This window comes from Anser anser (genome assembly GCF_964211835.1).
Source record: "Anser anser genome assembly, chromosome: 22".
Taxonomy (NCBI): Eukaryota; Metazoa; Chordata; class Aves; order Anseriformes; family Anatidae; genus Anser; species Anser anser.
Window position 1 is genome coordinate 4373826 of NC_139743.1, and position 21303 is coordinate 4395128.

Consider the following 21303-nt stretch of genomic DNA (forward strand, 5'->3'; position numbering starts at 1 on the left):
GCCCCAGCCCAGGCCCCGTGGCTGTTTTTGGGGAACCGGGTGGGTGCTGCTGCGAGTGGGATGCGGTGTGTGCGGTGCTGGAGGCTGGTGCTGCGTGCGCCCAGGAGCAGGGGGGTTGCACACAGAGCGGTCGCTTGTCGAGGGCTGGGAAGTTCCTGCCCTTACAAGCGGGCACTTCAGGTGACTGTTGGCCACTAGCAGAGGGTTATCTCTGCAATTATTACCAATAACCTACACAAAGCCTCTTGTAAAGATTTTTATTTTGGCAGCAACTGAAATGCTCTCTGGCAGCAGCTTATCTGGTCCTACGTAGTAAGGGCATCCCTCAGCGGCACGTACCACGGGTGTGGGTGATGTGCACCGGGCAGGATGGATGCTCAGTCGCCCTCCTGCTCGCTCCCATGGTGCTGGCAAGCGGGGCAGCTCTCCGCTTCCCTCTGAGCCTCACTGCTGGCAGGGGCCCCGAGGAGCAGAAAGCAGCAGCACGGAGGTTGCTGGGCGAAGGAGCAGCCTGAGCATGGCCTTTCTGGTGCTGTCCGTGCAGGGAGGCAGCGTGCAGAAACCCACAGCCACGTCCCGGCAGGAGGAGGCTCCGGCCATGGGTCCCTGGAGCTTTTCTGTCTCCTATGGGAGGGCTGCACGGAGCCCTGCCAGGGACCCCCATATTTGGCCAGTGACACAGCAATTTGGCTGCTTTAATTGGCACTGACGAGGATTGTGCCTGGCGCCTGCTGAGCCCTGGGGCCGGCCGAGGCAGCAGCTGCTGCCGGTAGCAGCACACCCGATCCCTGGCCCAGCATCACACGGCCGTGGATAGGTTTCTCGTGTAGCCGGTAGCATCACCGTGTCTGCAAAAGGGGCAGAATTCTCCCCTCTGTGGCTCCACAGCGGGTGCTGCGATGCCAGCAAGGCGTTTGGGACCTGAGCAGAGCCCTTCCCTTCGGCATTTTGGGGTTTGCTCCCCTCACAAGAGCTGAGTGGTCTGCGTGTGAACAAGCCTCGCGTCCCATAAACGAGTGGTCTGAGGCAGGGCCATGGCTTGGTGATTATTTACTCGGGCTGACTCCAGCTCCAGCTCTGGACTCTCACCGTGAGCCTCCACAAGCCCACGCCGCATGGCGTGGCCAGAAGCAACGCAAACCCAGGGCGAACGACAGCAGGCCGGAGGCAGGTTTATTTCTCCTTCCTCCCGAGAGCTGCAGGCGCTTTTACAGACCACCGAGAGCCCTGTGTCTGCACACAGGTCAGCCGCCGGCTCCGAATCGAGGCGCTGGGCTCGTTCCTTCCCTGGGGCAGGAGCAGCTTCTGGGCCGGCGCTGGGTGAGAGTCGCCCTTCCCATGCGGGGTGAGGGAAGGGCATGGTGCTCGGCGGGCGCTTGGCCCAGGAGAAAACTTGCATTACAGTCCCTCACACAAACACTTCGGTTCCCTTTTTTTTTTTCAATTCCAAGCCCCTTTTTCCAACCATCAGCCGTAAGAAGCAGAAGTCTGGCGTTTGCACGGCTGCCTCCCAGCCCTGCTGGGCGCTGGTGGTGAGAAATCGGGGTCTGGCACTGTGACTCCCCACCCTGTCCCCCCCTAACCCCCCCACTCAAGCCCAGCTTTGGGGCCTTTAGGACTCTTCCTTCCCTTTTCCCTCCTCAGACTGTTCTTCTTTCCCCACCGGCTGCTCCTGGTGGGTTATCTTCACCTCGTTGACCCTGGCCTTCACCTCCTTCCCCGTCCGGGGAGCCACAATGCTTAAGATGCCGTCGTGGGACAAGGTGGCCCTCACCAGCAAGGGGTCGACGTCCAGCGGGAGGATGTAGGTCCTGGTGAACTCTCGGGAGATGAAGCCGTGGCGGTCAGCCTTCTGCGGGTGCTGCCCCATCACCTCCAGCAGGTTGTCCACGGTGCGGACGGTGAGCTCGCTGGGGAGGAAGTGGCAGACGTCCAGGAACACCTGGAACTTGTGCTCGTTGAGGCTGACCTCGGACGTGCCTCGGTCCAGCTGCTTGTTGATGCGGGGCCTGATGTAGTAGCCGTGGTACAGGGCAGGGGCTAGAATCTCACATGGGGACACACCTGAAAATGAGACCCGGTGAGGGTTTCCCGGGCAAGGGGCTGGAGAAGGAAGCTTGGCAGGGGGACAGGAGGAGGCTGGGACCTAGCGAACACCTTGGCTTTGCCACCACATCGTCTACGTGATGGGGACGGAGTCTCTGGTGGCTCCTGCCCTTGTGCCTCCAAAACCACGCTTGGTGCTACTCGCTCGCACACCACGAGTGCCTGCTGGGTGCGCTGGGAGGGACTGGTGGGTGCACTGGGCGCTTGGCAGTGCAAAGCCCACGGCCAGGGCTTGGCAGGCAAAATGCTGATGGTGAAGAAACTGCCCTTGAAGAACTAAAAGGCCTTTTGTGTGCCATTGTCCGGGGGGCTTTCCTTGGAGCTTTTTGCCTTTTCACGCTGTTGTGCAGGCACTGAATGGTTCTGCTGCTGCCCACATTCCTTCCTCTCCGCCAGCCGCTGCTGGGCTTTGTGCTCAACACCCCAGCTCAGCTTTTCTCCGCTGCCCCCGGCTACAAAATCTCCCCCTCTCTTTGCACGAGCAGCTTTCTAAACTTTCACCCCTCCTGCCGCGGGCAGGGGTGGGAGCGCTGCCTGCCCACCTCTCCCGAGGCCAGGGCTCCCCGCTCAGCCTGAAGGCGAGCGCAGGGACGTGTCCTGCACAGCCTCTTCTGGGTGTGCATGGCGTGTGCGTGGGGCAGGAGGTGTGGGGGGCTGCCGGAGGAAAGCCTGACCCGTAGCCAGGCTGCGGAGGAGCGTTTTGCTCTGCACTGGCACAACGTGTGCACGAGTGACAGACCACTGGGGGCATGAGGGAGGGACAGGGGAGACAGCACTGGGCATGGATGGAGGGGATGGACCTAAAGAGAAACACCCTGGGTACTGCTCCCTGATTTTACCTGGGTTCCCATGCTCAAGCTTCCTTGGCTCCAGGAGCCCCGCTCTGGAGCTCAGCCTCCCCAGAGAGACTCCAGCAGCCTCCTCCAGCAGAGGACAGAAAGGTGCCGGGGGGCCCCACCTCCCTCCTTACCTTCTCCGAAGTTCTGGTCGTAGATCTTGCTGGGGTTGGCGAACTCATACTCGGAACTCATGGGGTAGGCGTGGGGCACGGTCCGTGCAGCCATGGCGTGCCGGGGAAGGGGACCGTCCGCGCGCTCGCCGCCTCTGAGAGTGAAGGCTGCAGATTGCAAGGTTTTAGTTGGGTGAATTCCGCAGGGAGGAGTGTGTGATAAAAAGACGGACCAAAATAGCCCCGCGCACAGGCCCCGGGTCGCCTCGCCAGGGTGACGAGGGAAGCTCCTCGCTGCATTCCTGCGGGCAGCGCAGGCTCTGCCTGTCCGTGGGGAGGATCCTGCACCCCTTCCCCTGAGATCCCCTCCTCGAGCAGGGCACAGGGGGCAGGTTCAGAGCCCCAAACGCTGGTCCTGACACCCCTGAGGCACCCCGCGGGGACAGGGCAGTGGTTCGTGGCGGCTGGTGCTCAGTCGGGTCATGCAAAGTCACCGTCATCACCCCACATCCCGAACGGTGCTGCTGCGAGCTGGCTGTCCCCCGGCCAGGGCTTCAGCACCGAGTGGTGGGACCCAGAGGGACGCCTGTGCTGGAGACATGACTTAAGCAGGCATCCGAAAGCTGGCCTAGGTCCACGTTGTTGAACTGGGGGGGTTGGTGCCCAGTTAAGCTCCTCGTACCCTGAAACCAGAGATTTCCGTGAGCCCATGTCCCTGCAGTACGAGAGCAGGTGCACTGCTGCTGATGAATTGGAGAAGGTATTTATGGCTGGGCTGTTGCACGGAGCGAATTCTGCTCCCTGTTCTTGCAGGCAAGCTGAGAGGAGGAGGGTCAGCCCCTTTTGGTGGTGTTGGCAGTAAGCATGGCATGCCCTTGGGCCAGCAATCTCGATGCAAAAAGCTTGCATTTCAGCTGCAAGCTCTCAGAGGGAGACACGTCCTTGTCCCTTAAGGACAGCTGCTAGGCTGAACCCAGTCTCATGATTTAGGTTCAATGGCAAAGCCGGAACCAAAGTAAACGTGTGAATTAAGGCGTATTAGGAGCATTAATTTTAAGAAATGAGCTTGCTGCAGGGGCGCAGGCGGAGGCGGTTTGCATCCCGCAGAGGGCACGCAGCCGTGCAGCTCCATGGGGCCGCTGCTGTGCCCGCTTTATCTCCGCTCCCAGAGCGCTGGGCTCTTCTGCTCTCTCCAGCAAAGTGGTTTCTGTAGTGGGCAAAGGAGGAGAGGTGTCGGGCTGATGCGATGCGGAGATCACCCTTCACTCGCACACCCCCGCGAGTGCTAGGGCAGCGATGCTGGCTGGGCTGCGGAGCCGCTCTCAGTGGCATCTCGGCCAAGATCTCCCCAGGCCCATCCTGCCCTCCCGCTCAGCCGGGCCTGGGGCTCCCTTTGCCTCAGGGAGAGGCAGAGCTCTTCCTAGACACGTGGGTGCCGTGGGGAGCTGCGGCCTCGGTGCTGTCACCGGGAACAACGGCCCCTTGTCCTTTTCCGTGTGAGCCAAAGATAGGAGCGGCATTGATCCTGCTGGCATCCAAAGCAGCCGGGAACATCCGCCAAAGCCCGCCTGGGACTCTGCAGATAAACAGCACGTGGGGAGCGGGGCGGGCGGCTGGGCAGTTGGGCTTCTTGCTGCCCCGTTAGGCTCCTTTTCTTCTTCTCCCCTTCCCCCTCCTCCTTAGCAGCCCGTTCAAATCCCCCAGACAGCTCCTGGGCACCGCTGGAGGGACCAGCCCAGGAGCAGGACAATAAAATCCCTGACACCACTATTCGAGAGGCCGCGGGGGGAGAGGCCCCGCCAGCCGTGTGGGTATAAAGCTGCCCCCTGCTCCGGGCACAGCACCGCAGCACAGTCCTCTGCTCCGCTCCTCCGCTGCGCTCCGATGGATATCACCATTCACAACCCCCTGATCCGCAGACCTCTCTTATCTTGGTTGGCACCGAGTCGTATCTTCGACCAGATTTTTGGAGAGCACCTGCAGGAGTCTGAGCTGCTCCCCGCTTCCCCCAGCCTCAGCCCCTTCCTGATGAGATCCCCCATCTTTCGGATGCCCAGCTGGCTGGAGACGGGCCTCTCGGAGGTAATCTTCCCTTCTTACTGCTCTTTGCTATCGCAGGGCGCGCATCCCGACGGGTCTGGAGCCGGGGAGCTGGGAGAGCTGAGAGCTGGGAAGCTGCTTGTAGGTGGTTAACAGGAAATCCCTGGGGAAAAGGGTGCTGGGTTTGTCTGCTCCTCCGCTTTAGGCAAGAACCTCTGCACGCTCTGCTAATCACTTGTGACCGGGAGCAAGCATCGCTGTAGCTGTGGGCACGGAGACAGACTGAGCCCTGTGTGTGCTGCAGATGACCGTAAGAGCTGATGGAAGCAAGGAAGAAGCCGAGTTTCCTGCAAAACTTTCACTCCTGCTCCCTCCTGAGAAGCAAACAGCACATGGGCTGCAGGACCCCGGTGCCGGGCAGCGTGGGTGCCCGCGGCTGCGGGGTGAAAAGGGGCCTTGGTTAAAGAGCTGCCGCCGAGCAAAGCAGCATTTCCAGAAAGACGCAGCATCCAAGGGATCCCAAAACAGCCCTCTGCTTGTTCCAGGGGCTGAGCCAAGAGGCACACAGCTCAGATGACCTTGCCCTGGCTGCAGGTCAGCTGTCTGCTCACAAGTAACTTACAGAGCTACTCAGAGCCGGAGCGAGGGGGAAGTGTTTTCTTAATCTTGCTTAATGTTTCCCTCGGTTTAGTGAGCTGGGTCTGGCTGTGTGCTGAAGCAGCCACAATAAGCATCACAGATAACAGCATCCGACTATCGCAGTGGAGAAATCTTCACAAGTAGCCTAGCAGGAGGAGGAGGAAGCCTCCCAGGTCAAACTGCAGAAAGCAGTAAGCCTAGAGCTGGCACTGGGGCTGCTCCTGGCCACGAATGCAGCAGGAAGGCAGAGACTTTGTAAACTCCCGCTTACTTGTCCAAGACAGTCAATAAATGCAAATTCAACCTCAGCAGCCAGCAAAAAGCAGCATGTTCTGGAGGTGATAAAGTGCGAAATGGAAGGGAAGGAGGTAGGATTAGCAGCAGGTGACTCGGTTTCAGCAGAAGTCCTGCTGCTCAGATGAGAGAGGTGGGCAGTGAGGCAGCAGAGCTCGCCTGTGGCATGCTATTTTGGCTACTAAAGGGTGACGATACAGGGGGAAGCCTCCAAGTGACACAGATGAGCTGCAGTCAGCTGCACTGTCAGGGTTTCTTTTTCCAGAAAGACTTAGCAACATCCAGTCGCAGAGACTGGAAACCTCCAGACACTCTGTGAAAGGAATCGGATGTAAGAAGAGTTAGCTTTAACAAATACAGGTTGAGAGGGTCTCTTCCTCACACCCCAGAAAATGTTTATCCCCTGTGACTGAGCCAAAGCATCCCGTTGTAGGTGCCGTAGTGATGGGCATTAATGTAGCAAGGCACAAACCCGGCCAGATGAGAACACCAGGACTGAAGGAAGGAGGTCAGGCAGCGCATGTGGAGATACCAGCTTAAGCCTTGAAGTGCTGTATGCCGAGAGCCTTTTGAAGCTGAAACCCTTGCCGGCTCTTTCCTGAAGCCATCTCTTTATTTTGCAGATGCGACTGGAGAAGGACAAATTTTCTGTAAATCTTGATGTGAAGCATTTCTCCCCGGAGGAGCTAAAAGTGAAGGTGCTCGGGGACATGGTAGAAATTCACGGGAAACACGAGGAGCGCCAGGTACCTCTGCTTTAACTGGGCCCCTGGTAGAGCCGGTGTGAGCTTCCTCATCTGTGGCTGAACAAGGAGGCTGCAAACCAGTCCTCTCCTGTGCTCGTCTCAGACACTTCTAGTGGCTTTTATTGATCCAGTCCTAACAGAAGATGCTCTGTGCTGACCCCAGCCTGGGCAGCAGCAGGGTGGCTTATTGCTGTGTTACACGAGCTGTGAACTGAACTGGGAAATCAGCTTTGAAATGGGCATTTCTGGGCCTCCCTCTTTCTGGGTAGTGGCCAAGAATGCAGGGTGGCACTCAATAAGTTAACAATGAACTGTAATAATTAAACCACTTAATGAATCAATGCACTGCCCTGTTCCACTAGCAGGAGGCTATCTCTTCCTGAAAAAGGCCCATTTAGCACTTTGTAACCCTTAAAGGTTGCGTTCTGCTGTCAGTCACCCCACTGCTCGCTGGCTCTGGGCACCTCTGCGGCAATCGGGCAGAGAGAAGTCAAAAGGCATGTCCAAAGCTGTAGGTAACAGGGATTGCCCACCCCAGAAGGAAACAAATCCTCATGATGAAGTTGATATGTCATGGTAACCGTCAGCTCCGAGAGCTTCTGGGAGCCCAGATGGGTCAATCAGAAAATCCAGCACTACTTGTAGCTGGTGGGAGCCTGTAAGTCTGACATGGCTTCTGCAAAGCTTTTTGGCTGAGAAAATATTCCAGCACTACAGCTGAGATCAGCTCACTGGGGATTTGTGTTACGAGAGCCCTGGAGACCCTCAGGAACAGACATGGATGTAGCTCCTGCACCTTAGCAGTGACAGCACGGCGCTGTGCAATGAAGCCAGTCTCTGGCTGGCACGAGAGCTGCAATATAAAGTCTGCTCCTGCAAACAGTGTGCCTGCAGGCACCTGTAGCATGGGCAGGGCAGGCTCTCGCTACAGCCAGTCTCAGCTCTTTACAAAGAGCATCTCATAATAAAAACTCTTTTCAATTTCCGAGAAGTTTTCCTTTGAGAGCTGGGGCTTCCCAAACTCAGACTTTACGCGTAGGTTTAGGTGGAACTGCGTGAACACTTCCAATCAGGGCTGTTCCTTCTCTTCTCCTTTTGCAGGATGAACATGGCTTTATCGCCAGGGAGTTCAACAGGAAATACAGGATTCCAGCTGACGTGGATCCCCTGACCATAACCTCATCTCTCTCTCTGGATGGTGTCCTGACGGTGAGCGCACCGAGGAAGCAAAGCGACGTCCCCGAGCGCAGCATTCCCATCACCCGTGAAGAGAAACCTGCCATTGCAGGAGCCCAGAGGAAGTAGGCTGCTATCTAAAGTCACCCCAGGGCCATTCAAGAGCACTTCTCATCAGATGCCAGCTGTACTGAATGGCCACTCTTATTTATTTATGCTGAGTAAGTTTACTAACAAATAAAACATGAATAAGCAGTCTGTAGTTTTTGGTTTTGAGCACTCAGGACAAGGGAAGCGTTGGCTCAAGAAGGCCACATAAGATTGTTGTGCAGGGAAACATGCCTGGCATCACTCTTGCTTACAGCTTGAGTGGCAGGCGTGTCCAGGAGAGCTTGTCTCGGTGTTCAGAAACACTTCGCTAGCTTAACTTCATTTTCTCTAATGTTTTGCAAACATCTAATTGCATGAGCCTTTTCCTTCAATGTTTCCAGAGGATTTCTGAGTGTTTCACAAGCAATAGAAGAGCTTCTCCAGTGGAGATTAGGTTGTTAGGACAACTTTGTGACAACCGAAACCCATTCGAAGTGTAGGTATTAGATAACAACTGAACAGAGAACAGCTGTATCTTATATCTCTCGAATGACTCATGTTATGTGGAAGCATCCAAGTGCTGCAATCAGTTTAGGGCAGTTGCAGATGACAACTGCAAAGCTGCAGTAAACACAGATACACCCAGAGAGGAGAAAATGCCCTGCTGTCATGGCACAAATCACATCACCTTGAAACTATGTTGTCAGTGCCCTTCAAACAATAAATAGCATCTGAAGTCTACAGTATTCATCTGATTTATGCTAACATTGTTGAGTGGTACAAAACACTGCTGAGTCTTTCTCATTTGTCATCATCGGCTTAGCTTCAAAGAGATATGAGCAGAAAGGAAAGTCTGTTTTACTGGAATTGAATTTCTGTAATTCCTGCTAAAAAAAACAGAATGCCACGGATCTGTCACACAGATCATCACACTCTGACCTATTTTCTACATTCCTTATACCTTCTAAGATAAAAGTTATGTTAGAAGAGGTCGATTTAAATCTCACACAAACTTGTCAGGCAGCCTTCTTCCGTGGCTTTAAGTGAAACAAAACAAGCACTCAGTGATGCGGGGTCATTGTCAAACGCTCCAAATCACACCTAAATGCCAGGCTCTAGTTTTTCCTACCAGCTGATTCTAAAAAGCTGTTCCAGTTAGATGAGTTTCACTGACAAGGTGTAGTGTGACCTCTGCACAGGAAACTCAAAGGTTACAAACAATACAGCTTAGAAAGCAGGAAGAACATATTTCACATTATTCTATATTTAGTTTTAATGTGTAATAGTTTTTTGTTTTGTTTTCTTTTGTTTTTTGCTTGAAGGATATCCTTGTAGCACTGCTAGCAGACAGGCCTCCTGTTATTCTGAAGGCATAGTCCCTCCACATCTGTTGTATCCTTCTTGCTTCTGCTCTGAATTTTGGACAAGAGCAAAGAAATTGGTGCCATATGGAGGCCTGTAGTCTACTGTGTAGCAGGACTGTGCAGTTGATTTGAATGAAGGAGGTTCCAGTTCAGGCTGATGGCCTGGAAACCAGTGAGGTTCTCGTTCAAATCCTAAAAGGAGGAACAAAACCAATTTAAGAAAGTAAGTCTAAAATAGTAAGAAGATACCCAGAAAGTGCAGCTGGGATAAATCTTTTCTATAGAGCAGGATTTTGTTAGGCTCAAGCTCAGAAGCAAGAAACTGGAATTTTCAGCATAAACTCCTTGGGGATAAATGTGATGAAGGTAGCTAGACAAGAGCACTTGAAATGAAAGTGCCACTCCCTGAATGACTCGAAAGACCTGCTCTGTGGTGGTGCGGGAATATAACTCAGCAATGAGAACACACCGGTCTGTCACCTCCAAGTAAAAATGTCATTCAGAAGCTCCTCTTTAGCCATGCTACAGATCAAACAGATTATGTTTCAGTTTTGTGCACGTACTTCTTGTTCTCTGATGCTTTTCCTTGTTGTAATCCGAAGAGTATGTTGTTTCAAAGCAGTGAGAGTACTGAAAAGAAAAGCTCACATTTAGCATGGCTAAATATAAGCTAAAAACTCCAGCATTTTGTATCTTACAGGAAGACCAAAGTACCTGCAATTACACTACTGCTTTAAAGACAGTCTAAGGTAAGATCACAAAACTTGGGTGATTTCTTTTGATTCACCATCTGAGGGCAAAACACGGAACAGCAAAGGCAAGTTATTTTGACTGGGACCTCTGGTAGAAGGAGTAAGACTGAGATTAAATGAGAAAGCATTTCTCACATCTTCTGTCCTGCAGTGGAACAGTGCTTTAAGGGCACTCAGCAGAGGAAAAAGTGATGGCTGTTGCCTTAAAATCCAGTATAAAAGACTATGAGCAGGGCAGCAGAAGGGAAGCTACTCATGGGAGGCTTACCTCTATCACGTTCAGAGCTGGGGAGGGAAAGGATAATGCCCCGTGTGCGTGACAAATTAAGCGACCAAAGAACATCTCAGCAGAGATTTGTTATCTCCACAATGTGGAAAAGCAGAAGCACATACCTGGGAAGGAAGTGGCTTGGGCTGTGCAATTTTCTCTATATCGTAGCGCTCCTCATTCCAGTTCCCCATAAGGGTTTTGTTTGAGTAATCGTTTTCATTGGTGGTGCACCTCCAGCCATACTGGAAAAACTTAGAAGTGCTGTCCCTGTCTGTCTGCCTTTCCCCATGGCCAGCAGCATGCTTTAAGGAGCCACAGAGGGACTTGTAAAAGCGGTTCTTGGGCATGATCTGGGAATAGAAACCAGCAAGGTGAGCAGCTGGGATAGAAACAGGGTGTAAGATGGCTTGGAATGTTGTCCCTTCCTCCCTGGTGACTGCACAGGGAGATCCTCCTGCCCCTCCAGCTGTGAGGAGGGCATCAGAGGGTTGTGTTCATTTTTGATGTGAAAAAGTATTTTTTTTTTGGGGGGTGGGGTGGGGAGAGAAAGGGGTGGCGGCAGTATGGTAAGCATCTATTCTGTTAAATAGGGATACCGAATTTCTCAGCTTCACATGTAACCTGGGGCTTCTCAGGGTACTTTACCCACCCTTAGCAACACACAAAGTAATTCACCCAAGGCCCCAGGGACCAGACCTCATAAACGCCAAGCCAGGTCCCCTGCCCGAGCCTGCCTTTTCCTGTTTTAAGCCTCTCAGCGTCATTACCCCGTGACTGTGAAACACTCTCCCAGCCCCTTGCAGCAGCTGAGGGCACACAAAGAGCAGAGGCGGCCTCACAGCGTCGCTCCTCTCCCTCAGCCGGAGCTCGCGGGGCCAGGGAATGCTCGCAGGGCTCAGCCACAGCAGCCCATGGCTGACGGCTCCCGGCTAGGCCCAGTCCCAAGCCCAAACCCAGGCTCATCAGCAGGGCCTTGGCAGAACCCTCCAGGATGCAGCCCGGCGTCAGCAGCGAGCGACGCGCGGAAGTGTCGCCATCAGGGAGCGGGGAGATGAGATGGCGGCGCAGCGCCGGGTCTTGCTGCTCGGAGAAGGCAACTTCTCCTTCGCCGCCTCCCTCTGCGGGGATGCGGGGACCAGCGTCGTGGCCACTTGCTACGAGAGCGAGGAGGAGGTGTCCGCGCAGGGCAGAGCCGCGGAGAACATCGAGCGGCTGCGGGAGAGGGGTGGGTGGGCGCCGGGCGGTGTGGTGGGGCCCTGGGGTTGTGTTGTGCCTCGGCGGGCACGCGAGGCTGAGGGGCTCTGTGCCTTCGTGCGGGCACGGGCCTGGGGGTGCCAGGCTTCTGCAGGGCTCCTGTCGGCCCCTCGCCGCTCCTGGTGCCTTACAAGATCACTTTTGTCCCCGAGGAGTTGGAATTGTCCGAGAGACTAAGTGCCCTAAAGTCGAATCAGGCTGACATAGTGCAAACAGCCAGCAGAAGTCTCTGCAACAGAGCAAAGGGAGCCTAGGGTTTCTCATTTTCCTAGTGCACAAGGGTGGGAAGCTGCCTGTCAGCTGCCACTGTGACAGGCTTTAAAATGGACTAGAGAGGGCTGTATAATTGCTGCCTTTGTTTAAAATATTCCATAATAAGAGTCTTGTTTTCATCTTTCTTTTAAAGGAGCTGAAGTTATGTTTTCTGTGGACTGCACCAAGCTGAAGGACTATTTTTTACCAGCAAAAAGAGAATTTGACTGCATTTATTTCAACTTCCCTCACTGTGGGAGGAAAGCTGGGGTAGTGAAGAACAGGGAGCTTCTTGCTCACTTTTTCCATAGGTGAGTAAAACAGTTCTGTGTTAACTGACTGCAGAGATACAGCTTTCTAGCAATATTACAGGTGTTTTGCAAGCATTAAATACTTTCTGGGTGCACTAGTAGAATTTTTCTTGTTGCCTGCCTTTCCTTCCAGCTGTGCAGAAGTGCTGACAGAGGAGGGAGAGGTCCATGTGGCTCTTTGCAATGGACAAGGGGGGACACCTGCTGATCAGCCAAGGAGAGAATGGCACAACAGCTGGCAAATAGTGGCTGTGGCAGCAGGAGCCGGATTTATCCTGAGTAATGTTCATCCTTTCAAAGCAGAGACTATCCACGGATATAAATGTACAGGCTACAGGTAACTAAGATGTGACAAAACTGAGAAGTTGATATTTGTGCTCTTACAATGCCTGTCACAATGATATGTTGTTTTAGAGAGAGAAACTCCCTTTAATTTGCCATAAAATAGATGCAGTTCTTTTTTTTGCCTGTAAGCAGAACAGCCAAGATGAAACATGAAAGCTTTTTGAGAAAGTACTCTGTAAAAGATAACTTATCTTAATGTTTTAAAGGTCAAAACGGCCCATTGCAGAACAAATATTAATCCCAGCCTGAAGACAACAGAGGGACTGTGGTGTGTGTATCTGTTTACGAGACAATCAGAGATTCACAGTGTGGTGGACATTGGCAGGGACCTCCAGCAATCACCTAGTCCGACCCTACAGTTCAAGGCAGAGCCAAGTGGAATGAGTTGCTCAGAGTCAGGTGCAGACTACACAACCTTTGTGTGCAACTTGTTCCAATATCAGACCATCTGCCCAGTAAAAATCTGCTAGTGTTACATTTTTGTCGTCTCCTAACAAGACCCAGCATTCAGCAAGAGGTGTGTTAGTGTTACACTGAGTTATCTATGTCATGCTCACTTAGGAAACATTAAACACAGGAAAGAATCAATGACTTGTCTGTGTTTTTATGTATTGCCAGGAGTCAAGATAAATCTTTCTGTATAGAAGGTGCTTTAAACCACATTTTCACACGAAGCATGCCACTTGCGTATTTCAAACCTATGATCTGTGAGATAGAACTGGAAAGGCGAAGAATTTCTTTTCAAGTACCACAAGTACTTGTGGATAAAATTAACAGGTAAGTTTTATAACTGCCACCTGTTTGGCAATAACACACGTGCACTCTCAGTGGGAATGAGCAGTGTGGGTCTCTGATAAAATGGAATTGCTTCGCATTCCCTCCTTTTCCCTTTACAGAATCTACTCCCTTTACAGAAGTCTGTCTAGTGGTGTCTGTAATTTGTACTTTTACTTTTCACAGGGGTTTCTTAGAACTAAATTCAAATCATCCAGTGCAGACAATAAAGGAGAAGCTCACTGCAGTGCTCAGCCATGCCTTTCCATTACAAAGCATTGACTACTGCCTTTCTCTACTCTTCCAAGGTCACCTCAATGGTGTTTGCCACTCCAATATATTCTGGATTGTTCTGAGCCCAGAGGAGACTCCAGACACTGAAGAAATGGCTAGCGGGCAGGCAAATGCAATTTTATTTTCCCATATTGATTTTTACAGGGGCACAGATGACAATGTACAAGAGGGATGTCAAACTTCAAAACAGTATTGTCTTAGACCTTCCCTTTTACCTCATGCTCAGGCAGTAATAAAAAGTGCAGCCTTTGTCCCTGGGACACTTTATGTTTTTTCTGGCCCAGTTTTCAGGAAGTGTCTTATCTCTCCTTACTCTATGCCTGTTTTTCATGAGATGGTTTTTGTATGTGCAGTTAACAGAGGTGCAGAGGACAGCTGTATAGAGATGTTAGTGGATAAAATTAAGAACAGCATACATTCTCTTCACCAGACTGTCTCCGGATTTCAATTGAACATCAGTCTGCATGAAGCAACGAGCTCTGAAACAACTGAGCTCAATGACTTTGCTGCTTTTGAATCTCAGCTTAGTAAAATTCAGTACTTCCTCTGCATGGAGGTAGATACTTTAGACTCCTTTGAGAAGGGCTCCTGTGTGGGAGTGATAAGGACAGCTCCGTATGAACTAGCAAGCAGGGATTTGTTTGTTGTCTCTGCTTCATTGAATCTTGACCTCATAGCCATGCTGCTCTGTGGAATACAAGACTGGCGAATGCTCTGGACATCAGACACACGCTTCCTCCGTCAGTTTCCTCGAGGAGAGCTAAGGCTTTTCAAGAGTTTTTCTCTCTATCCACCTTCCTACGTGCATGATGTCAGCTTTTGGGTTCCCGACGGGGAACAATTTGATGAGGTTGCTTTTCACACCATTGCCAGGCAGGTGTCAGGCGAAACGGTCGCATCCATCCAGTTAATCGACAGCTTCCATCAGTCAGAGACGGGGCGGAAGAGCCTCTGCTACCGAGTGACCTTTCAGTCCTGTGACAAGGCCCTGAGCCGCCGGGAGGTAGCGGCGATGCAGCTGCTCTGCCGGGAGGAACTGAAGCAGCGCTTGCACGTAGCTCTCCGGTAGGGCCATGGCTGCCTTCAGGGGCTCGGGCGGCCCTGGGCTCGCTGCTGCTCTGGAGAACGTGGGCTGCACCTGGCTGGGCCCCATACCATGTGCTGCAGGGCCTCTCGCACCAGCGGCGTGGGCTCTGGCACCGGCGCACACTTTAAATGTGGGAATTTTGTTAATAAAGACCAAGCGTTTTTGTGTTGTGTGTGTGTAATGAAACCTCGTTTTTTAAAGTGGAGCCTTTCTTTGCTAGGGTAAACTGATCTAACAGACAGCTGTGCTATGAACGCTGTGTTATAGCTGCAATAGATGTGGCTGCTGACAGAAAACTGCAGTAACGGGCTGGGTTACAGGAAACCTGATGGGTTGTACTGAGTACCAACAGCAGTGGTGGACGCTAAAAGCTCTTTCTTCTCACAACTGTTAAGAGAACTAAGTAACCACCACCAACTTCTGGTGACACTGCAGGCATTCCCAGGCTGTGCTGGGTGACTGGCGGCTGCTGCAGCCCCCAGGTGGTCCTAGTACTGGTGGGTGACATTGTTGGTTAGGGTATGGTTGGACCAGATATTTTAGAGGTCTTTTCCAAGTTTAATGATTCTGTGATTGTACGCTGGATGTGCTCCGCTGCACTGCAGGCATGGGGCTGAGGGGAGCAGCCTCGCCTGAAGGGGTGCAACTACCACAGGCAGCTGGCGGGGGCTAAGGGGACACGGTGGGGGCTGAGGGGACATGACAGGGGCTGAAGGTACACGGCGAGGCTGAGGGGATGTGACAGGGTCTGAAGGGACATAACAAAGTCTCAGGGGACACGGCGGGGCCGAAGGGACACGGCAGCGGGCGGAGCTCCCCCGGCTGCCCGCGCAGGCGGCGTGAGGCGGTGCCGGGCCGTGCCCGCACCCGGCATGGCGGCCGGCGGCTTCGGCGCCGCTCCCGTCTCGTCCGCTGGAGGCAGGGAGCGGGCTGCCGGCTGCCCGCACTCGGCATGGCGGTCAAAGGGGCCCGGCAGCGGCCGCGGGCAGGAGGAGGAGGAGGAGGCGGCGGCGAGGCGGGCCGGCCGCGCTCGGAGGCGGAGGAGGCTCGCCTGGAGTAGGCGGCGGGGCGGGCTGAGGGGCGGCGGGGGGGGGAGCGGGACCCGGCTGAGGGGGAGCGGCGGCCCCCGGGGTGGCTGCGGGCCGGGCTGGTGTGTCCCGCTTCAGGGGGCTCCCCTCAGCGCCCCCGCTCCTCCCGACCAGGGGCAGAGGCCTTGGGCTGTGGGTTTTTGCTCCAGGGTGGTGGTGGTGGGGTGCTGGGGGTCCCCAGGGTGGTGGTCGTGAGGTGTTGGGGGTCCCCTGAGGAGGGCAGAGGGTGTGAGAGCCTCCTCTGTGTGCAAGGTGTGAGGGGAGAGGGGCTGCTTGCAGTGATAAGGTGGAAAAGGATGGTTTGGAAGTGTTGCCCAAGGGATGTTTTCAGGCAGTAAGGGGGATTCCAAAATAAAATTATTTCTTGGCCCCTTGGATAGCAGTCAGTGACTTTCTGCATGCAGGTTCTTGTCAGTTCTTTGCCTGCTGTCACTTAGCTAGCCTTGATACTGCTAATGAGTCGTCTTGGTGCATATTTATGTTCTTTTTACTGAGTTGTCTTGCTGCATATTTGTATTCTTTGTACTAGACCATCTGGGAGCAAAGCAGGACAGGTGTGGGCCCCTGAAGGGTCGACGGCGTTCAAGTGTCTCATCTCAGCCAGGTTCTGTGCAGCTCTCCTGAGCAACATCTCGGATTGCGATGAGACGTTTAACTACTGGGAACCAGTAAGTGGCTCTCCGGCCTTGGAGGCACTTGGGAGCTTGTAGTTAGTCTGCAGAAATGCAGATTTTCTTAGAACCTTTTGCTAATCTGTATTTTTCAAGGAGAAACGTACTTAAGAATTCAGAAGTGGGAAATGCAAAACTGTCTACGGTGTGATGCACTTCATATATACACTAATATACATTAATCTTCATTTTAGACACACTACCTCGTTTATGGGAAGGGGTTTCAGACGTGGGAATACTCTCCAGCCTATGCCATCCGCTCCTATGCTTACCTGTGGCTTCATGCCTTACCAGCGCTGTTCCATGCTAGAGTTCTACAAACTAACAAGGTAAATCAGATGCGTCAAAACTGCTTTTTTGATTATTTTTTTGAAGTGCCTTTAGTTTGAGTTAAACAGCTGCTTTGTTTGTTGTCAGAGTTACGAAACGCTAAGTCTACAAGTGCTGACATCCCTGTAAGGATTTGCAAGGGTATGTGAGCTAACTCAAGAAGAACCAAGGAAGAAAAGAAAAATAAAAGAAAAATTTAAGATTTTGCAAGCTGTATTGCAAACAGCTCACAGGAATACTTAAAAAAAAAAAAAAAAAAAAAGTTACCAAGTGCACATTCTGCCATACTTCACGTGTTTCTGCATAGCATGAAACAAAAGAGGAGTAGTTCTGATCAGTTCAGTGGACTGTGTTAATTTTCTTTGCTGTAAAGGACTTTAGGGTTAGAGGGTAGGCCTTGAGCTGCTGGAGCTTCAGCCATCCCTTGGTGCAAGATCAGGGCCTGTAAGAGTAGGCTCATTCGCTGCTGCCAGAGTTGCTCCATGCTGTTCAGAAATTTTGCAATTCGGACTCGCTTGTTAGCAGTAGGTTCATAAGCTTCATCGCAAACCTTGTTCTGATTTTGGATACATCTCCTAGGTTCTTATCTTCTATTTCCTCCGATGCTTCCTGGCGTTCCTGAGCTGTGTTTGTGAGCTCTACTTCTATAAGTGAGTATTAGAAGCTGTCTACTGTGAATGCTCTGCAGCAGTGTTAGTACCATATCCAGTTATTACCACAAGAAATGTATCCTGAGGCTGATGTGTAAATGTGCCTGAGTAAATTGGGTTGTTTCACAGTGAAACTTCAAGATATATGTTCTCAAGGTAACTTAATGAAATACTGGTGAGAATTCTACTATCGGGACACAATTATATTCTTGGATCTGCCACCCACATCTTCTCTTCAGCACTTCATTGATTACACTTGTTTATTTTCACTGATACCAGCAAGCAGTGTGGGAATGTAAACTGAGCTCTGCTGGAGGAGAGACTGGTGCTGTGCTTGTTTATCACAGTGAATTTTAGTGGAATGCATTGATAGTTGCTCTCTGTAATGTATGTTAAAGCTCATGCTTTAGTGGCTGTCAACACCCCTGGCAGATACAATCACCTTGCCTAATCTGGGTTTTTACTTTTGCCTGCTGCCTCTTCATTTGTGGCTTTCAAACCGTTACGGTGCCTGACTTTCTGTTGGCAACAGACTGGTTTTGAGAGTGTGAGCTGGGGCTTTTTGCACAGTGGGGTTTTGTGATGGGTATGAATCTGAGACTGATGTCGCTAAAGCAGCACAGACTCCCTTGAAATTTGTGCAACTAACACTGGTAGAAGCCAAGTCTGTTCTGGAGTTTTGCACTAGTGTGGCTTAGGAGGATCCTAAGTCCACCTCTGGCTTTGCCTTTCAGATTGCTTTTGGCAGCTGAGTAAAGAGAATTGCTCAGCTTAAAGCTCTTGAGATGCTCTGTGGATTGCTTCTGGCTCTGCCTGCATTGGGTACTATTATTTCACACGCTGAGGTTATTTCAGTAGTTTCTAATTCTCTTTTGTTTCCTTAGGGCTGTGTGCAAGAAGTTTGGGCTACATGTGAGTCGGCTGATGTTGGCCTTCTTAGTTCTCAGCACGGGGATGTTCTGCTCATCTGCAGGTGGGTCTGCTGCTGCGGCAATGACCTTGGCCATAGAAGCCAAAGACAGCTGCAGAGAAGAAAATCTGCAGCACCGAAATCTCTCTGGCAATCAGCACCCTGTGCTGGAGAGTTTGTTGTATTCTCTTGCAGGTGTTTCTCATGGCAGGTGTAGTGACAAAGTGTTGATTCAAGTGATGTTCCTGGCATCACTCTAACGATTTCCAGGGCATGTTTATTTCTGTTGTTCTCTCCGGTCTCTGCAGTGGGCCATGCTTTTTGAACAGGATGTTGCCTAGCCTACCTTGAACGTGTTTTATTTGAAGGAAGCAGACGTGGTCCTCTTGTATTTTAGCATTGTCGTCTGCCTTTCAGTCCTATTCCCTGACTGGTACCCTTATGCCAAGCCCACCACTGTAAGGCTGATAAAACACCTGCTGTGGGTGTTGAGTGTAGTGTGAAGACAGGTTTTGAGGAAAGGTTTTTTGTATTGTGTGCATTACAGAAACCTAAAGAGAAATATCACAGGTTATGTGTGCTGATATTTCCTATTTTGTTCTTTTTTGCTGATGCTGAGTGGAGAAAGGACTTTTCCTTAATTGTTCTCGCAAGGTAATAGGCCTCTTCATACTTAACTACCTTCTCACCAGGCTGTACCCAGTTGTTTGTTTTTTTTTCCTAGGAGAGTATAAAAGGTAGAGCAAGTGTTGCAAGTGGTTGTTTACCTGCAACCATGGATGCTGTCAACTGGTTACCACTGCTGGGTGCTGCGGGGCAAAGAGGCCTTTGTACCTAAAGGGATTATTTCTGGCCGTGGCAGAACAATAACAAGAACCTTCTTTTTCTGTTTTCACTGACTAGAGAATTGGCTGTATAGCATCCCAAATCCAATGGAATGAGTGAGACGATTAGCCTTATTTTGGCCTTTGCAGATCCCTAGCTGTGGGGCAGCTGTGCTAAGCCCTTTCTTTCTCTGTGTTGCAGCCTTCCTCCCCAGCAGTTTCTGCATGTACACCACAGTGATTGCCATGACTGGCTGGTACATGGACAAGACCTCTGTAGCAGTGCTGGGCATAGCTGCTGGAGCCCTTGTGGGCTGGCCCTTCAGTGCGGCGCTTGGGTAAGGAGAGGAAGGCTCAGGAACTTTGTACTTTGCCAAATGTACTATGTTTGTTGCCTGTTTGGGGAAAATGTAGGGGCTGGAGAGCTGGAGGAGAAGACTAGCGGGGGCTGAGCAGCCAGCATAGTCCAGGATCACTGTGACAGGCTTCCACAACCTGATTTCTTTGCTTTTGAAAAGCTTGGCTTGGGAAGATTTCCATGCTCTAATATACTGAGGATAAGACCTGGGTTGGATGTTGGGAATGTGGCGTAGTAGCCGACCCCTGTGATGGTTTGCTTCCAGCTACTGCCTCACTCGCTCTGCGGCAGAAAATCCTGTGGCGGGGAAGGATAGTCTCTAGTTGATGCTTGGTCTCTCTTTCAGGCTTCCTATTGCCTTTGACTTGTTAATAATGAAGCAGAGGTGGAAAAGCTTCTTAAACTGGTGTGTGGTGTCGTTGATCCTGTTTTTGGTGAGTCCCTATAACAGCACAAACAAGGAATGGATTGGGCTTGCAATAGAAGGAGCAGGTTCCATTAACAAAATCACGTAGAGCTGTTGGGCAGTCCAGCCAAAAGCTGTTGGCACTCTGCAAATAATAGATGCTTTCTTTCAGGTGCCCCTGGTAGTTGTGGACAGCTATCACTACGGGAAGCTGGTAGTTGCGCCTCTCAACATCGTTTTATACAATGTCTTCACCTCTCACGGACCTGATCTCTACGGTGAGTTGAAGATAAGATGAGGAAGTTGACCGTTTTCTTGCTGCTGTCAGGGCACGGTGACCCTCGAGGTTTTGATCTCTGATCCTTTTTCCGATGTACTCAAAAGCAGGCAGCCTGCAAGCGCCAAGGGGCTGCAGTTCCAGCTTTTTGCCACAGGATGTCTGTCTCGAGCTGGAAACTGGCAGGGCCCTCAGATTTTCTTCCGTCTGGTTCCCCATGCTGTGATTTAAGCAGCTTTTGTTCGCTTTGAAGTTCAGGAACCCGTCATGAGACTTCTCTGCTGTGATATGGGGTTGTTGAGACCTGTCAGCAGCAAACTTGTCTGGATGTAACGCGAGTGCCATGGGCGCATGTGATCTGTGTGTGCATGTGTTTGTGTCAGCTTTAATCTGGTTCTTGGCTGGTGTTGTTCCTCACAGTCAGGCCCCAGAACTTTGGGAAGCTAGCAGCAGCGCAGAACCTATAGTTCTTCCAGTGCACGTCAGGTCTCTGCAGACTTCCTGGTTCCATGCTGTGGCTTGAGTCTCCTTGCTTATTTGGCAGTGTGCGGCCTGGGTTTGGCTGGAAGGCAGGATCTGAGGTTACCATAAAGGCATCTTTGAGACTGCAGAGAAGGAAGAAAGGTTAATTACTACACCTGCTGCTGTTCTGGCAGTCACGCTGGAGGCAGGGCCAACTTGACTCATGCAGGCAACACTTGAGCTCCCCATTTCTTTTGGATGAACGAATTGAGGAGAAAACAATCCTTCTGAAGACTGATAAGTTAGTGACAAGTAGTGATAACAACACTTTGGCTCTTCTTGCTGTCTTCTTTCTATAAGCTCTTTTTTTTTTTTCTCCATAAGCAACGTAAGAATTATCTATACTTCCCAGAGGAAGAGCTGAATACAGAGTAAGGAAACTGCCTTACTTAAGCTTCTGAAGGGAGACAGTGGGAAAGGCAGGATTAACATTTCATTTTGTGTAGTTTTGTGGTAGCAAAAAGTGAGAAGAAATGCAGAAAAGTTTGAGACAACATGTAGTTACAGAAATTATTGCCATGGG

General features: G+C 51.6%; 5 protein-coding genes across 8 annotated transcripts in view; 3 read left to right on the top strand and 2 right to left on the bottom strand.

The window, feature by feature from the left end:
- Window positions 1-242: 242 nt before the first annotated feature.
- HSPB2 (heat shock protein family B (small) member 2) lies at window positions 243-4432 on the bottom strand. Its single transcript, XM_083808618.1, has 2 exons — window positions 3077-4432; window positions 243-2064 (listed from the first exon to the last, which is right to left on the bottom strand). Exons 1-2 carry the CDS (start codon window positions 3168-3170, stop codon window positions 1613-1615), a joined length of 546 nt encoding a protein of 181 aa, XP_083664744.1. The 5' UTR covers window positions 3171-4432; the 3' UTR covers window positions 243-1612.
- A 206-nt stretch (window positions 4433-4638) lies between these two features.
- On the top strand, window positions 4639-8205 carry CRYAB (crystallin alpha B). The gene is made up of 3 exons (XM_083808632.1): window positions 4639-5137; window positions 6652-6774; window positions 7876-8205. Exons 1-3 carry the CDS (start codon window positions 4940-4942, stop codon window positions 8077-8079), a joined length of 525 nt encoding a protein of 174 aa, XP_083664758.1. The 5' UTR covers window positions 4639-4939; the 3' UTR covers window positions 8080-8205.
- Window positions 8206-9283: 1078 nt separating this feature from the next.
- CFAP68 (cilia and flagella associated protein 68) lies at window positions 9284-11436 on the bottom strand (the record flags this gene model as incomplete). 2 transcript variants are annotated; one of them, XM_083808633.1, is made up of 4 exons in its annotated part: window positions 9284-9596; window positions 9968-10034; window positions 10550-10777; window positions 11195-11436. In XM_083808633.1, 3 exons carry the CDS (start codon window positions 10772-10774, stop codon window positions 9400-9402), a joined length of 489 nt encoding a protein of 162 aa, XP_083664759.1. In that variant the 3' UTR covers window positions 9284-9399. The 2 variants fall into 2 exon arrangements, with proteins under 2 accessions (XP_083664759.1, XP_083664760.1); XM_083808634.1 differs by having other exon boundaries at window positions 11124-11390.
- On the top strand, window positions 10023-14930 carry FDXACB1 (ferredoxin-fold anticodon binding domain containing 1). 3 transcript variants are annotated; one of them, XM_083808572.1, is made up of 5 exons: window positions 10023-10153; window positions 12088-12244; window positions 12378-12581; window positions 13208-13366; window positions 13550-14930. In XM_083808572.1, the coding sequence occupies exons 2-5, from the start codon at window positions 12099-12101 to the stop codon at window positions 14724-14726; spliced, it is 1686 nt and encodes a 561-aa protein (XP_083664698.1). In that variant the 5' UTR covers window positions 10023-10153; window positions 12088-12098; the 3' UTR covers window positions 14727-14930. The 3 variants fall into 3 exon arrangements, with proteins under 3 accessions (XP_083664698.1, XP_083664696.1, XP_083664697.1); XM_083808570.1 differs by lacking the exon at window positions 10023-10153 and adding an exon at window positions 11338-11652; XM_083808571.1 differs by lacking the exon at window positions 10023-10153 and adding an exon at window positions 11462-11600.
- Window positions 14931-15584: 654 nt separating this feature from the next.
- The window catches only part of ALG9 (ALG9 alpha-1,2-mannosyltransferase), a 30151-nt gene continuing 24432 nt past the window's right edge, over window positions 15585-21303 (top strand). The window contains exons 1-8 of the mRNA XM_083808578.1: window positions 15585-15800; window positions 16362-16500; window positions 16698-16832; window positions 17413-17483; window positions 18368-18456; window positions 19420-19555; window positions 19922-20009; window positions 20154-20259. Of these exons, the coding sequence (XP_083664704.1) occupies window positions 15697-15800; window positions 16362-16500; window positions 16698-16832; window positions 17413-17483; window positions 18368-18456; window positions 19420-19555; window positions 19922-20009; window positions 20154-20259 (868 nt within the window). The 5' untranslated portion in view covers window positions 15585-15696. The remainder of the gene's footprint in view (window positions 15801-16361; window positions 16501-16697; window positions 16833-17412; window positions 17484-18367; window positions 18457-19419; window positions 19556-19921; window positions 20010-20153; window positions 20260-21303) is intronic.

Bases quoted from the DNA above. Each gene is read 5' to 3' on its own strand.
- HSPB2 (XM_083808618.1), bottom strand. From the start codon at position 3,170: ATGGCTGCACGGACCGTGCCCCACGCCTACCCCATGAGTTCCGAGTAT. The intron at 2,065-3,076 runs GTAAGGAGGGAG...TCTCATTTTCAG, and splicing joins CGACCAGAACTTCGGAGAAG to GTGTGTCCCCATGTGAGATT.
- FDXACB1 (XM_083808570.1), top strand. From the start codon at position 11,484: ATGGCGGCGCAGCGCCGGGTCTTGCTGCTCGGAGAAGGCAACTTCTCC. The intron at 11,653-12,087 runs GTGGGTGGGCGC...TTTCTTTTAAAG, and splicing joins CGAGCGGCTGCGGGAGAGGG to GAGCTGAAGTTATGTTTTCT. The intron at 12,245-12,377 runs GTGAGTAAAACA...CTTTCCTTCCAG, and splicing joins CTTGCTCACTTTTTCCATAG to CTGTGCAGAAGTGCTGACAG.
- CRYAB (XM_083808632.1), top strand. From the start codon at position 4,940: ATGGATATCACCATTCACAACCCCCTGATCCGCAGACCTCTCTTATCT. The intron at 5,138-6,651 runs GTAATCTTCCCT...TTTATTTTGCAG, and splicing joins TGGAGACGGGCCTCTCGGAG to ATGCGACTGGAGAAGGACAA. The intron at 6,775-7,875 runs GTACCTCTGCTT...CTCCTTTTGCAG, and splicing joins GGAAACACGAGGAGCGCCAG to GATGAACATGGCTTTATCGC.